The sequence below is a fragment of the Coregonus clupeaformis genome, unplaced genomic scaffold, assembly GCF_020615455.1.
Source record: "Coregonus clupeaformis isolate EN_2021a unplaced genomic scaffold, ASM2061545v1 scaf0518, whole genome shotgun sequence".
NCBI lineage: Eukaryota > Metazoa > Chordata > Actinopteri > Salmoniformes > Salmonidae > Coregonus > Coregonus clupeaformis.
In genome coordinates, this window is record NW_025533973.1 from 32,597 (window position 1) to 47,500 (window position 14,904).

At 42.6% G+C, this 14,904-nt stretch overlaps 1 protein-coding gene across 1 annotated transcript in view; it reads left to right on the forward strand.

Annotated features, from left to right (window-relative positions):
* Positions 1-5,128: 5,128 nt before the first annotated feature.
* The window catches only part of LOC121580068 (relaxin receptor 2-like), a 119,127-nt gene continuing 109,351 nt past the window's right edge, over positions 5,129-14,904 (forward strand). Inside the window, exon 1 of the mRNA XM_041895128.1 lies at positions 5,129-5,216. Coding sequence (XP_041751062.1) covers positions 5,129-5,216 — 88 coding nt within the window. The remainder of the gene's footprint in view (positions 5,217-14,904) is intronic.

Sequence of the window (14,904 nt, forward strand, 5' to 3'; positions counted from 1 at the left end):
GACAATAAAGTTTGAATTGAAATGAGACAATTAAGTTTGAATTGAAATGGGACAATCAAGTTTGAATTGAAATGGGACAATTACGTTTGAATTACAATGAGACAATTAAGTTTGAATTGAAATGGGACAATTAAGTTTGAATTGAAATGGGACAATTAAGTTTGAATTGAAATGGGACAATTAAGTTTGAATTGAATTAGGACCGTGATCAGCACTCCTGACTCTAAGCGTGTGTGTGTGTGTGTGTGTGTGTGTGTGTGTGTGTGTGTGTGTGTGTGTGTGTGTGTGTGTGTGTCAGCCCGCTCTCTTGTGGTTGGTGTAGGGCTGACTATAAGCGCTTCTGGCTGAGGCCGATGTAGGAGCCGCACGCTCTGCTTCAGGTGGAACACGTCTGTTGGGAGTTGAATGGCGTGATTCAACTGTGTCCCACATTGCTTTTTAACTATTTACTTAACCAGGAAGTCACATTGAGAAGACTGACAGCTGAGTTTTATGTTTGCGAGTCCCTGGCCTCTCCTTACCTCTGCTTTCACCTTGTGCGTGTGTGTAATTCTATTGGGACTGCAAGTGAGTGGTCCAGATGTTTGTTCGTTGAGCAACAGCTACCGGCCAAATTCAATACAATAAGATAAGATGGAGATTTCACCCAGACAGACAGCTAAGATGGGGACGGCTGGTATAAGGCCACAGAAATTAAACCAGTGTAGCTTCATGATCATATTTAGAGGGATGAAAAACCACAGCAGGCTTGTTCCAACAACCCTCTGCCAAAACGGTCCAGACCTCTTGGGGCAGGCAAAACCTACAATATGATTACACAGGGAATTCTTAGTAAGATGCAGAGATATGAAACCTATTTAAACCCAATCTGGACTACAGGACTAGAGTGCTCCAGAGAGTTAGCATGCATCCCAAAGACACCCTTTTATCTACATAGTGCTCAACTTTTGACCAGAGCCCTATGTGAATAGGCTGCCGTTTGGGTCTCACCCCCCAGTAGAATCCGTTAAGATTTAATCTCTCTCTGTAGCCTCACATGGAACATATGGAAAGTACAATACATTACCAAAAGTATGTGGGCACCTGCTCGTCGAACATCTCATTCCAAAATCATGGGCATTAATATGGAGTTGGTCCCCCCCATTTGCTGCTATAACAGCCTCCACTCTTCTGGGAAGGCTTTCCACTAGATGTTGGAACATTGCTGCGGGGACTTGCTTCCTTTCAGCCACAAGATCATTAGTGAGGTCGGGCACTGATGTTGGGCGATTAGGCCTGGCTCGCAGTCGGCGTTCCAGTTCATCCCAAAGGTGTTCGATGGGGTTGAGGTCAGGGTTCTGTGCAGGCCAGTCAAGTTCTTCCAAACCGATCTCGACAAACCATTTCTGTATGGACCTCACTTTGTGCACAGGGGCATTGTCATGCTGAAACAGGAAAGGGCTTTCCCCAAACTGTTGCCACAAAGTTGGAAGCACAGAATAATCTACAATGTCATTGTATGGTGTAGGAAAAATCGCTTTAATTCATTCTGTCATCGTAATTCTGTACATACAAAACTCTGCCTCAGTCAGGCCTTGAGCACTGCAAAAGACGTATCCAAAGGGTCAATAAAGAAGGTATCTTTATACAGACACGTTACGGTAAATTACAGCAAGCCATTTCACTGGAACTAAGGGGCCCGAACCATGAAAAACACCAAACTTTACAGTTGGCACTATGCATTCGGGCAGGTAGCGGTCTCCTGGCATCCGCCAAACCCAGATTCGTCTGACTTGCTTCCAGAGGCAGTTTGGAACTCGGTAGTGAGTGCTGCAACCGAGGAGAGACGATTTTTACGTGCTACACGTTTCAGCACTCGCCGTACCCATTCTGTGAGCTTGTGTGGCCTACCAATTCGTAGGCTGAGCCGTTGTTTGCCTTAGACGTTTCCACTTCACAATAACAGCACTTACAGTTGACCGGGGCAGCTCTAGCAGGGCAGAAATTTGACGAACTGACTTGTTGGAAAGGTGACATCCTATAACACGTTGAAAGTCACTGAGGTCTTCAGTAAGGGCCATTCTACTGCCAATGTTTGTCTATGGAGATCGCATGGCTGTGTGCTCGATTTTATACACCTGTCAGCAACGGATGTGGCTGAAATAGCCGAAACCACTAATTTGAAGGGGTGTTAACATACTTTTGTATATATAGTGTATTTCGTAGTGGCAGTTATCTTATTGATGGTTATAAACATGGTTTAATTGCATTATATATGGCCATTTTATAAAGCCTCCGGTGTAAAAACAATGATTCGCTCACGCTTCTTAGTTCCAGAACCCAGAAATAGGCTCGATTTTAGGATTTGCCAGATATCATATTTACGCTTTACGATTTGCAAACATTTATTTGAAAAGACCCAACTATATTTTCCCTAAAAAAGTTAAACCAGAGCTGAAATTAGACAAAGTCATAAATATAGGCGAAAATAAGGGCAATAAAGCAACACTCTTAAAAATGATGGGTTATTTGGTAACCCAGCGCTGAGTAAATATTGGACAGAACATATGCTGGGTTATTTTGACCCAGGCAGTTGGGTTGCGTGAATAACCCAACATGTTGGGTTGTTGGGATTACCGAAACGTGGGTTAATTTAACCATCAGTTCGGTATCTTTTACTTTCATGCTGGGTTTGAACTAGCAGTTAAGTAATTTTTGATGTAATCCTCCGATTATTTTCAGGAGGCGTGGTTTATTAAGGGCATGGCTTTCAGAGAGATTTTATGGCCACCTGTGAGAGTAAATGTCATTCATGTCAAGTTTATATATCTCTAATCAGTTTACTCTTTAAAATGTTTAGCATTTTACACATTCTCAAAATAAATAAAAATTATGTATTACATACTTTAATAACATGGCATCCCAATTGAAGCTACCAAAATGTAAGTGTTCAACCTTAACATTTGATTACTATACAACAGAACAGATGAACAGGAATGATATTTACTCTCATAGGTGGCTACAAAGAACAAGCTGAAAGCCACGCCCCTACTAAACCACGCCTCCAGTCTTCTGACCTGCTGGGTCATATCTCAATAACCCGGCACCAATTACCCAGCGTCAACAACCCAACCTTGCTCTTTTTAAAGAGCGACTACACTTCCTGATTTGGACTCGTTTTGAAGATTGCTCATTAAAGATGCACTACGCAGGAATCGCTCCACCATTTCCTGGTTGCAAAAACTCTAATAGTTCACCTAATTTCAGTTTATGTGACAAAAAAAAGCAAGTATAGTGTAGAGAATCATTGTACCATCTAAACAGCTGTGAAATATATTTTCAATAACAAAAAATATTGTATTTTCAGCTGTTTAGATGGTACAATGATTCTCTACACTATACTTGCTTTTTTTGTCACATACAAAACTGAAAGTAAAATACGCAAAAACTAAACCTAAAAAGGAAGCATAGAAATAGCGCACATAGAACAGATCTACCGCTTCTATAACTCACATTTCTCGCCCCAAAAAGTTACATATTGCAGCTTTAAGAAATGCTAGCGCTCATGAATGAAGCCAAACGAGAGTTGTCTTGGGGTCTTGGGGGTGTGGTTTGATGTGGGTGTGTTATGTTCGCATATCGTACCCTGGCAGATACTGTTGTTTGTCCCTCTTGAGTCGTCGTAGCAACAACATAGCCACTTCCGCAAAATAGTCCGAACGAATCTTAAGATAAATCAAGATATCTGTAATTAATTTAGAATTCTTTGCCGAGGAGGTCTTTTTGTTGCACAATTTTACATCTACCTAAGGTGTTTGGTGCAGTATTTCTCAAGTTAGAAAATGTGCATGAAACTAGTCAGTTCACTGCAAACAGTCTATCAAGTCGGGAAAGTCTGGCTGCGCGCTCAGGACTGATTTATGAGAACAATAACACGTCTACGACTTATTAACTGCAAGCTGTAAAACTATCGTAACTAAAGCACAAGCTACATGCCTGTTTATCAGTGCCAAAAACAGCTTGCTAGCTAGCCAAGTTCCAACTCTGTGTTTGTCAATGAAGCTAGCAGGCATATTGAGCAGCCAGGCCACAATACTGGGTGACGTGTGCGCTTCTGTGCCGTTTTTTTTTTAACAACTTTATCACTATCTATTACCAGAGTGTGTCTGTCTGGCAGTGTTTTCATAGGGAATCGTGTTAAAAACAGGTCGCTGGAGACACAAGATGCACACAAATTGGTTTTGGAATATTGACAAGTTGCAGTTGGGATACAAGTGCAATCTGATCTTCTCACACTATCAAACAACATCAGCAGGTGGTCATTCAATAAAGGGTTTAGAGCCAAGAGATATTACAGCATTACATTGACGACATGTTGTCTTACGTAAACAAATCCAAGGAGCTGCGTATGGGCAGGTCTGGCTCACTGTCTGGAGGCTCTGGCAGCTCTGATTGGAAAGAACGCGGCTGACAGAGCGCAATCAGCACAGCTGCTTCTCTCTTGTTAGTGGGCACTGAGAAAGTGGGCATGATGGTAATCCATACCCAACCCTCAAGTAAATTATGACAAACTCGCTTACAGCACAGCTTCCCGAGAGTAAATGGGCCGTTAAGAAGCCCCCCCTCACTCGCTTCCGTAAACATGCCTGTGTGTTTGAGAGAGAGAGAGAGAGAGAGAGAGAGAGAGAGAGAGAGAGAGAGAGAGAGAGAGAGAGAGAGAGAGAGAGAGAGAGAGAGAGAGAGAGAGAGAGAGAGAGAGAGAGAGAGAGAGAGAGAGAGAGAGAGAGAGAGAGAGAGAGAGAGAACGGGAGAGAGAGAGAGAGAACGAGAGAGAGAGAGAGAGAGAAGAGGAGAGAAAACGGAGAGAGAGAGAGAGAGAGACGAGAGAGAGAGAGAGAGAGAGAGAGAGAGAGAGAGAGAGAGAGAGAGAGAGAAGAGAGAGAACGGGATGGGATGGGATGGAGAGAGAACGGGATGGGATGGGATGTCTGTCGACGCGCAGGAACCAGCCTTTCCTTGTTAGTTTGTGTATGCCCTCTGATATGGGAACAATTGTCACTGTCACGGCTCCGCTGTCATGTTCGTTACCGGCAGAGTTTCCAACCATGGAGTGTTATCTGGATCGCGGACTGACCCCAAAACAAGGACCATGAGACCCGGTAAACTTCTCATACGGAGACTAGATGTACTGCCGGCTGTTCTGCTGCTCCTGCACCTGGCTGAAACGGCAACCAGAGGTAGGTTACAACGAAAAATAACAATTTAACCTGATACGTACATTAATTCTGCAGGTTACCTGGTGCTAATAGTGCTCTGTATACCGGGAGACTCATTCTCTTCCGCCAGCTGAAGAAACTATTATACTCTCTCAGTTTAACAAATGTATGCCATGTTCGTTCACTTTGTCCTTCATTATGTAATTACAGCCTATTTGCGCACTGGCTGTGAGACCAACGATTTTCTATGAAAAATGCAATCAAGTGTATCATGGTCAACATGCCTTTTTTTCAGACTTCAAATCTGCCTCGCAGTATAAAAGTTGTTTAGCTACTGAAACTATATTAACCTATCACTCATTCCTAAACGCAATGTTATATATCCCCATTAATTATTGACGAATATAACTTATGAATGTCTCATGAGCTTAGTTCATTCAACTGTAGTACCCAATCAGAGCCCAAAATATGTTTTTTTTTACTACAATATTTGTAAACAATGGCATTTTTTTGGGGTTAAAACTACAAATCTCTCTTTCTCTCTCTCTCTCTCTCTGATCCCCCCTTGTCTCTCTTTTGTCTCTCTTTCTCTCTCTTTGTCACACCCACACACTCCCCCTCTCTCCCTCTCTCTCCCTCTCTTTCAGGAGTAGGTGCGTGTCTATATTTTAGGGATCTGTCTTCAGAACCCCATGTGGTAGCATTTTCCACATTGTCAATCACAGGCTTGCTGCACTCTAAAATACGATGGATTAAAAACAATCCAATTTGCGTTATTTGGCAACCCAGCGCTGGTTAAATAGTGGACAGAACACATGTTGGGTTATTTGGTAACCCAGCGCTGGTTAAATAGTGGACAGAACACTCGCTGGGTTTATTTTGACCCAGCAAGTTGGGATGTGTGAATAACCCAATAGGTTGGGTTGTTGGGATTACCCAAACATGAGTTGTAGTTTTTTTTAGCATCAGTTAACCCAGCGGCTGGATCTTTTTTTTAAATGTAATCCATAGGTTATTTTCAGTAGATATGTTTTTGCCACCCATGAGAGTAAATGTAATTTCTGTTCATAATGTTAAATTTGTACACAATTTTTTTTTTTTTTTTTTGCATATCACAACAATAAGATACAATGTTAAGATGTGGCTTATTTACTAACTTTTGATTTATCACATATTATAGTAAGATATACAACTTCATTGGGATGTGCATAGGCGTTTGAGGTACTCATACACTTGTATGAGCCTCATTAAAGCTTCAAAAGTGTTTAACCTTAACAGATGAACTGCAAATACCTTTACTATCACGGGTGGCCAAAAATAACTACATGAAGCCACGCCCCTACTAAGCCACGCCTCCTGTCTTCTGATCTGACCCACTGGGTCATAGCTCAATAACCCAGCATCAATAACCCAGCACCCAGCATCAATAACCCAGAAGTTTTTAAAAGAAAATAACCCAACTACAGTGGGGGAAAAAAAAGTATTTAGTCAGCCACCAATTGTGCAAGTTCTCCCACTTAAAAAGATGAGAGAGGCCTGTAATTTTCATCATAGGTACACGTCAACTATGACAGACAAAATGAGAAAAAAAAATCCAGAAAATCACATTGTAGGATTTTTTATGAATTTATTTGCAAATTATGGTGGAAAATAAGTATTTGGTCAATAACAAAAGTTTCTCAATATACCCTTTGTTGGCAATGACACAGGTCAAACGTTTTCTGTAAGTCTTCACAAGGTTTTCACACACTGTTGCTGGTATTTTGGCCCATTCCTACATGCAGATCTCCTCTAGAGCAGTGATGTTTAGGGGCTGTCGCTGGGCAACACGAACTTTCAACTCCCTCCAAAGATTTTCTATGGGGTTGAGATCTGGAGACTGGCTAGGCCACTCCAGGACCTTGAAATGCTTCTTACGAAGCCACTCCTTCGTTTCCCGGGCGGTGTGTTTGGGATCATTGTCATGCTGAAAGACCCAGCCACGTTTCATCTTCAATGCCCTTGCTGATGGAAGGAGGTTTTCACTCAAAATCTCACGATACATGGCCCCATTCATTCTTTCCTTTACACCAGGGGTGTCAAACTCATTTTAGCTCAGGGGCCACATGGAGGAAAATCTATTCCCAAGTGGGCCGGACCTGTAAAATCATGGTATATATAACTTAAAAACAACAACTTCAGATTGTTTTTTTTGTATACTATCAACATAAAACATAAAGCTGGAGCCTGAGGACAGTGTGTCCAAAATAGTACAAGCACAACATCACTATTAATCATAAAACACCTCAAGTTTATTTGAAAATTCTAAAGAAAAAGAACACACAAACACACAATGCCTCAGTGATTCACAGAACTGTTTCACAGATCACAGAACTATATCAGGGTGTCATTTCTCAGGCAGAAATGTAGATACAAATAATGAAATCCTGTTCCCCAAACAAGTGCAAGAACCACAGAGTCAAGAATAGGTTAAATATACAAAGAAAATAAAATCAATTAAAAACAATAGCACATCAACATAAAAACATATAAACATAAAGCTGGAGCCTGAGGACAGTGTGTCCAAAAGCCCAACATCACTATTAATCATAAAACACCTCAAGCTATTTGAAATTCTGAGGACAAACAACACACAAACACACAATGCCTCAGTGATTCACATAAGTATATCACAGATCACAGAACTATATCAGGGTGTCTCATGCAGCACTTTAGAGTGGGGTTGCATAGTTTATTTGACTCCTGATACCTGGCATCTTTTAGCTTTCACCAGCGCATCAATATCAGGCGTCACATCCTGAGTGGCAGCCAACTTCAGGATGTGATTCAAGTGCTTGTGCGTGAGCCTTGAGCGCAGCTTTGTTTTATTTATGCTCATTACAGAGAACTTGCTCACAAAGATATGTGGTTCCAAACATGCACAACAGTTTTGCAGCGAGGGCTGTCAAGTTGGGGTAACCTGGCAAGAGATTCTGATAAAATGTGTCCAAGCCAGCTGCGGCAAATTTGCCCTTCAAATCCGAGTCACACTGCAAGTATATTATTTCAAGTTGGATGCTGACGGGCAGATCAGAGGGATTCACGGTTAATGGCGAACAAAAAACGTTGAAGTCTTTCTCCAGTTCACCAAAAATCTGAAAGCATTGCTCAAACTCCCGTAACAGTCCCGTTATTTTATCTTTGAACCGCTTCATGTCTGCCACATGTTGGGTCGCGCACACATTTTTCAGACAGGGGAAGTGAGCTGCATCACAACCGGCGAGTTGCGTCTCCCACAATGACAGCTTCAACTTGAAAGAACGTATGCTGTCATAATACTGCGTGGCAACTTTGTTGCACCCTTGCAGCTGTTTGTTCAAGTTATTCAGGTGCTCTGTAACATCCACCATAAATGCAAGGTCCTGCATCCATTCTGCGGAATGAAATTCTAACACTGGTTTGCCCTTTTCTTCCATGAACTGTTCAATTTCTTCTCGTAAATCAAAGAAACGCCTCAGCACAGCACCTCGGCTTAACCATCTTACCTCAGTGTGGTATGGCAGGCCATAGATGTGGTCTTTCTCTCTGAGAAGGCTGTCAAACTGACGGTGATTCAGGCTTCTGGATCGGATGAAATTAACAGTTTGGATGACCACCTTCATGACGTTATCCATCTTTAATGACTTGCAACACAAAGCCTCCTGGTGCAAAATACAGTGAAAAATCAAAAAATCACGTCCTCCATTTGCAGATTGCACTTTCTCTCTGAACTTTGTCACAACGCCTGCTTTTTTCCCGATCATTGAGGGCGCACCATCTGTAGCCAGGCTGACAGCGCGGGACCAGTCCACTCCGACCCTGTCCAGCGCGCTGACGAGTGCAGTGAAAATATCAGCTGCTGTCGTTGTATCTGTCATCGGCACCAACTCCACGAACTCCTCGGTGACGGTCAATGTGTCATCAACTCTGCGGATGAAAATGGCCAGTTGTGCAACATCTGTAATGTCCGTGCTTTCATCAATTGCAACCGAAAACGCAATAAATGACTTTACTTTTTGCTTCAACTGGCTGTCCAAATCCACTGAAAGATCGGAAATCCTGTCTGCAACTGTGCTTCTTGTCAGGCTGATATTTGCAAAAGCCTGGTGCTTTTCAGGGCACACAATCTCCGCTGCCTTCATCATGCATGTTTTTACAAATTCACCCTCACTAAATGGTTTTGAAGCCACTGCGATTTCATTAGCAATGAGGTAGCTAGCTTTCACTGCAGCGTCACTGATGTCTCGGCTGTGAGTAAACACAGACTGCTGTTTCTTCAGACCCGCCAACAGTTCATTCACCTTCTCTCTTCTCCGCTGTCCTTGAAAGTTGTCATATTTTGTCGGCATGAAGACTCACATAGTGGCGACAAAGGTTATATTCTTTCAGCACTGCAACATGCTGTGAACACACCAAACATACAGCTTTCCCATTCAATTCCGTGAATAAATAGAAGGATGACAATTTTTCTTGGAACACTCTGCACTCTGCGTCCACTTTTCTCTTTTTTGACAGAGACATATTGGGGCAATGAGGGTGCCAAAGCACATAATGTTAAAAGTAGAAGCCGTAATAAATATCGCGGGCAAAACAAAGTAGCTCATCCGGACTGGCTGCACTTGCTTGACCTACTTGCTCTGACCCGGTATAAACAGTTTGCTTGTTTAACACAATCGCTATTTTGCCATACAGTGGACACAATTGGAACAGCAGTTTCTTTTATTGAAAAATTGCAGCTCATTTTTATACTTTACAAAATCATCCCGCGGGCCGGATTAAACCCGTTTGCGGGCCTGATCCGGCCCGCGGGCCGGACGTTTGACACCCCTGCTTTACACGGATCAGTCGTCCTGGTCCCTTTGCAGGAAAAACAGCCCCAAAGCATGATGTTTCCACCCCCATGCTTCACAGTAGGTGTGGTGTTATTTGGATGCAACTCAGCATTCTTTGTCCTCCAAACACGACGAGTTGAGTTTTTACCAAAAAGTTATATTTTGGTTTCATCGGACCGTATGACATTCTCCCAATCCTCTTCTGGATCATCCAAATGCACTCTAGCAAACTTCAGACAAGCCTGGACATGTACTGGTTTAAGCAGGGGGACACGTCTTCCACTGCAGGATTTGAGTCCCTGGCGGCGTAGTGTGTTACTGATGGTAGGCTTTGTTACTTTGGTCCCAGCTCTCTACAGGTCATTCACTAGGTCCCCCCCGTGTGGTTCTGGGATTTTGCTCACCGTTCTTGTGATCATTTTGACCCACGGGGTGAGATCTTGTGTGGAGCCCCAGATCAAGGGAGATTATCAGTGGTCTTGTATGTCTTCCATTTCCTAATAATTGCTCCCACAGTTGATTTCTTCAAACCAAGCTGCTTACCTATTGCAGATTCAGTCTTCCCAGCCTGGTGCAGGTCTACAATTTTGTTTCTGGTGTCCTTTGACAGCTCTTTGGTCTTGGCCATAGCGGAGTTTGGAGTGTGACTGTTTGAGGTGGTGGACAGGTGTCTTTTATACGGATAACAAGTTCAAACAGGTGCCATTAATACAGGTAATGAGTAGAGGACAGAGGAGCCTCTTAAATAAGAAGTTACAGGTCTGTGAGAGCCAGAAATCTTGCTTGTTTGTAGGTGACCAAATACTTATTTTCCACCATAATTTGCAAATAAATTCATTAAAAATCCTACAATGTGATTTTCTGGATTTTTTTTCCTCATTTTGTCTGTCATAGTTGACGTGTACCTATGATGAAAATTACAGGCCTCTCTCATCTTTTTAAGTGGGAGAACTTGCACAATTGGTGGCTGACTAAATACTTTTTTTCCCCCACTGTAAGTGACCCAATGGCTGCAACCCAGCAGTTGCATCAACCAAACAAGTCAGCATTTTTTTAGGGTGACATATTAGTGTTAAATAACAATATTTTTTGCAAACAAATGTTTCATATTGTCGTTATAACAAGGTTGGTAGCGACGTGAAAATTGTTGTGGAAATCTGTTGCAGTTCAAGTCGACTACAAAAACCCACAATGCAATGCTTTCTCTCTCTGGGCTGGCTGGCTAGGTAGCTAGCTTGCAAATGTAGCTACGCACAATAATACCAAAGTCAATATCAGCATGTGAAGTAGTTGGCTAGCTGTAAAATCGGCTAAATAAACTGCACTATCAATTTAGGAGTCTTTCTGCCTAGAGCAAGTACTTTGCTATGGCAACAATGGCTCTTCCCTACCACAGACACAAGAAGGAGAAACTGAGTTGAATAATTTAGTACACTGTTTAGATTGAGCACATCTAAGAAAAATATATGCTTTGTCATGACGATATAAATGGATGGATGTGTCATAGACAAGTATGCCCATGCTATCTATTGGCTGATATGGTGATCTGGAGTGCAGGTAATTGTTTTTAAAGCGTTATGAAATGTGATAGTGTGCCAAGAACCATGCAGTTCCTACACAATTTCCTGATTTCACAGACAGACACTTAGAAGTTAAGTCATGGGGAATTTATTATTTTACCACTGATACTGTAGAACATAGGCTTTCGCCAAATTGACACGAGTTTCATGATTTTTATTTCTTGGGGTGGATTATCACTTTTAGTGGTATGTCTTGCAGCTCTATCAGGGTGTGAACTGAACTGTCTGAGATGATAATGCTTCCACATGTTGGAAGATGGTGCAGTTATTTCTGAGAGAGAGAGAGAGAGAGAGAGAGAGAGAGAGAGAGAGAGAGAGAGAGAGAGAGAGAGAGGGAGGAAGAGAGAGAGAGAGGAGGAGGAAGAGAGAGAGACAGAGAGGAACCAAAAGAAAAATGAGAAAAACAGAGTGGCGGTAGTGAGAGGGAGGGGGAGAGGGACAGAGAGAGAGGGAGAGGGCGAGATAGAGAGAGGGAGCGAGAGAGACTAAAAGAGAAAGAGGGAAGGAGAGAGGGAGAGAGAGAGAGAGAGTGAGAGAGAGAGAGAGAGAGAGAGAGAGAGAGAGAGAGAGAGAGAGAGAGAGAGAGAGAGAGAGAGAGAGAGAGAGAGAGAGAGAGAGAGAGAGAGAGAGAGAGAGAGAGAGAGAGAGAGAGAGAGAGAGAGAGAGAGAGAGAGAGAGACTGTGGGAGGGAGGCAAAGTTGGTGTAGAGGAAGGAAGAGGGAGGAGGAAGAGGGAGGAGGAAGAGGGTGGTAGAGACATATGGCCCTCTGATGATCAATGCATTGGATGAAGACGTGATCAGCTTTAATGTTATTTATTAAACCTGTAGTCCCTGACAGTGGTCTGTCAAAGCTTTCATGGCTGCTGTTGTTTTGAAGGAAAATGCTACTGATCTATTGTTACGTTCCCCAGCAAGAAAACCAAAAAACTTCACTCAAATAGAAGGGAGAACTAACAAAGAGTCACTGACAACAACCAAAACGAAACAGGCGGGGTTTTAGGAGGGGGTTCTGAAAGACACTCATGATATTTGTTGTTAAAAATAAATAAAAATCCTTGAATGAGTAGGTGTGTCCAAACTTTTCACTGGTACTCTATATATATATATATATAGACACTTTTTTTCTTTACAATCTTTTTATTATTATAATTTTTTGTACAGCCTAAAACTCTGACTATTTTTTGAGAAACAGGGGTGAAATCATATACATTTCTATAACTCACATCCCCTTGGCACGAGCCCAACCAAAACAAAACTCATCTCCAAAACGTGCAGTCAAAATAAAATTGTGAGCTACACACTGGCTAAACACAAAACACAAAACGTATTGGACTGCCTGCACTTGAAAGACAATCTGCAACCAAGTTGTCCTCACCACGGAGATGTCTGATTTCAAGGGGAAACTCCTGCAATATACAGTGCATTCAGAAAGTATTCAGAGCGCTTCACTTTTTCCACATTTTGTTACGTTACAGCCTTATTCTAAAATATAATAGTTTTTTTCTCCTCATCAATCTACACACAATACCCCATAATGACAAAGAATAAACAGGTATAAAAAAAATTATAAAAATAAATAAAAAACATATTAATTTACATAAGTATTCAGACACTTTACTCAGTACTTTGTTGAAGCACCTTTGGCCGCGACTACAGCCTTGAGTCTTCTTGGGTATGACGCTACAAGCTTGGCAGACCTGTATTTGGGGAGTTTCTCCCATTCTTCTCTGCAGATCCTCTCAAGCTCTGTCAGGTTGGATGTGGAGCGTCGCTGTGCAGCTATTTTCAGGTCTCTCCAGAGTTGCTCGATCGGGTTCAAGTCCGGGCTCTGGCTGGGCCACTCAAGGACATTCAGAGACTTGTCCCAAAGCCATTCCTGCGTTGTCTTGGCTTTTTGCTTAGGGTCGTTGTCCTGCTGGAAGGTGACCCTTCGCCCCAGTCTGAGGTCCTGAGCATTCTGGAGCAGGTTTTCATCAAGGATCTCTCTGTACTTTGCTCTGTTCATCTTTCCCTTGATCATGACTAGTCTCCCAGTCCCTGCAGCTGAAAAACATCCCCACAGCATGATGCTGCCACCACCATGCTTCACCGTAGGGATGGTGCCAGGTTTCCTCCAGACGTGACGCTTGGCATTCAGGCTAAGGAGTTCAATCTTGGTTTAATCAGACCAGATAATCTTGTTTCTCATGGTCTTGGAGTCCTTTAGGTGCCTTTTAGCAAACTCCAAGCGGACTGTCATGTGCCTTTTACTGAGGAGTGGCTTCCGTCTGGCCACTCTACCATAAAGGCCTGATTGGTGGAGTGCTGCAGAGATGGTTGTCCTTCTGGAAGGTTCTCCCATCTCTTCTTGGTCACCTCCCTGACCAAAGCCCTTCTCACCTGATTGCTCAGTTTGGCTGGGCGGCCAGCTTTAGTAAGAGTCTTGGTGGTTCCAAACTTCTTCCATTTAAGAATGAAGGAGGCCATTGTGTTCTTGGGGACCTTCAATGCTGAAGACATTATTTGGTACCCTTCCCCAGATCTGTGCCTCGACACAATGTTGTCTCGGAGCTCTACGGACAATTCCTTCAACCTCATGGCTTGGTTTTTGCTCTGACATGCACAGTCAACTCTGGGACCTTATATAGACAGGGGTTGCCTTTCCAAACCATGTCCAATCAATTGAATTTACCACAGGTGGACTCCAATCAAGTTGTAGAAACATTTCAAGGATGATCAATTAAAACAGGATGCGCATGAGCTCAATTTCAAGTCTCATCGCAAAGGGTCTGAATACTTATGTAAATAAGGTATTTCTGTTTTTTATTTTTAATAACAATTCTAAAAGCCTGTTTTCGCTTTGTCATTATGGGTATTGTGTGTAGATTGATGAGGAACATTTAAAAAAAAATCAATTTTAGAATAAGGATGTAACGTAACAAAATCTAGATAAAGTCATGGGGACTGAATACTTTCCGAATGCACTGTACGTACTAACTTTCCTCTCGTGATTTTCCTGGAAAATGGAATGGCCTCAGGGAAACAAGTGACAGTGCACATAATGGTTAAGAGAAACTGGTTACCACTCTTTGCTTTGGGCAAAGGACCAACACAATCCACCAGAACCCTGCAAAGGTGCAACCGGTACAGCTCGGTTCGGTTTACTACCCCGTCCACAGTAAGCCACAACATCCTGTTTCAGACCAGGCCAGAAGAAGTTATTCAAGATATGTCGTACGTCTTGTTGACCCCAAGATGGCCTGCCATATTACCATCGTGAGCCAACCTCAGTATCTGTT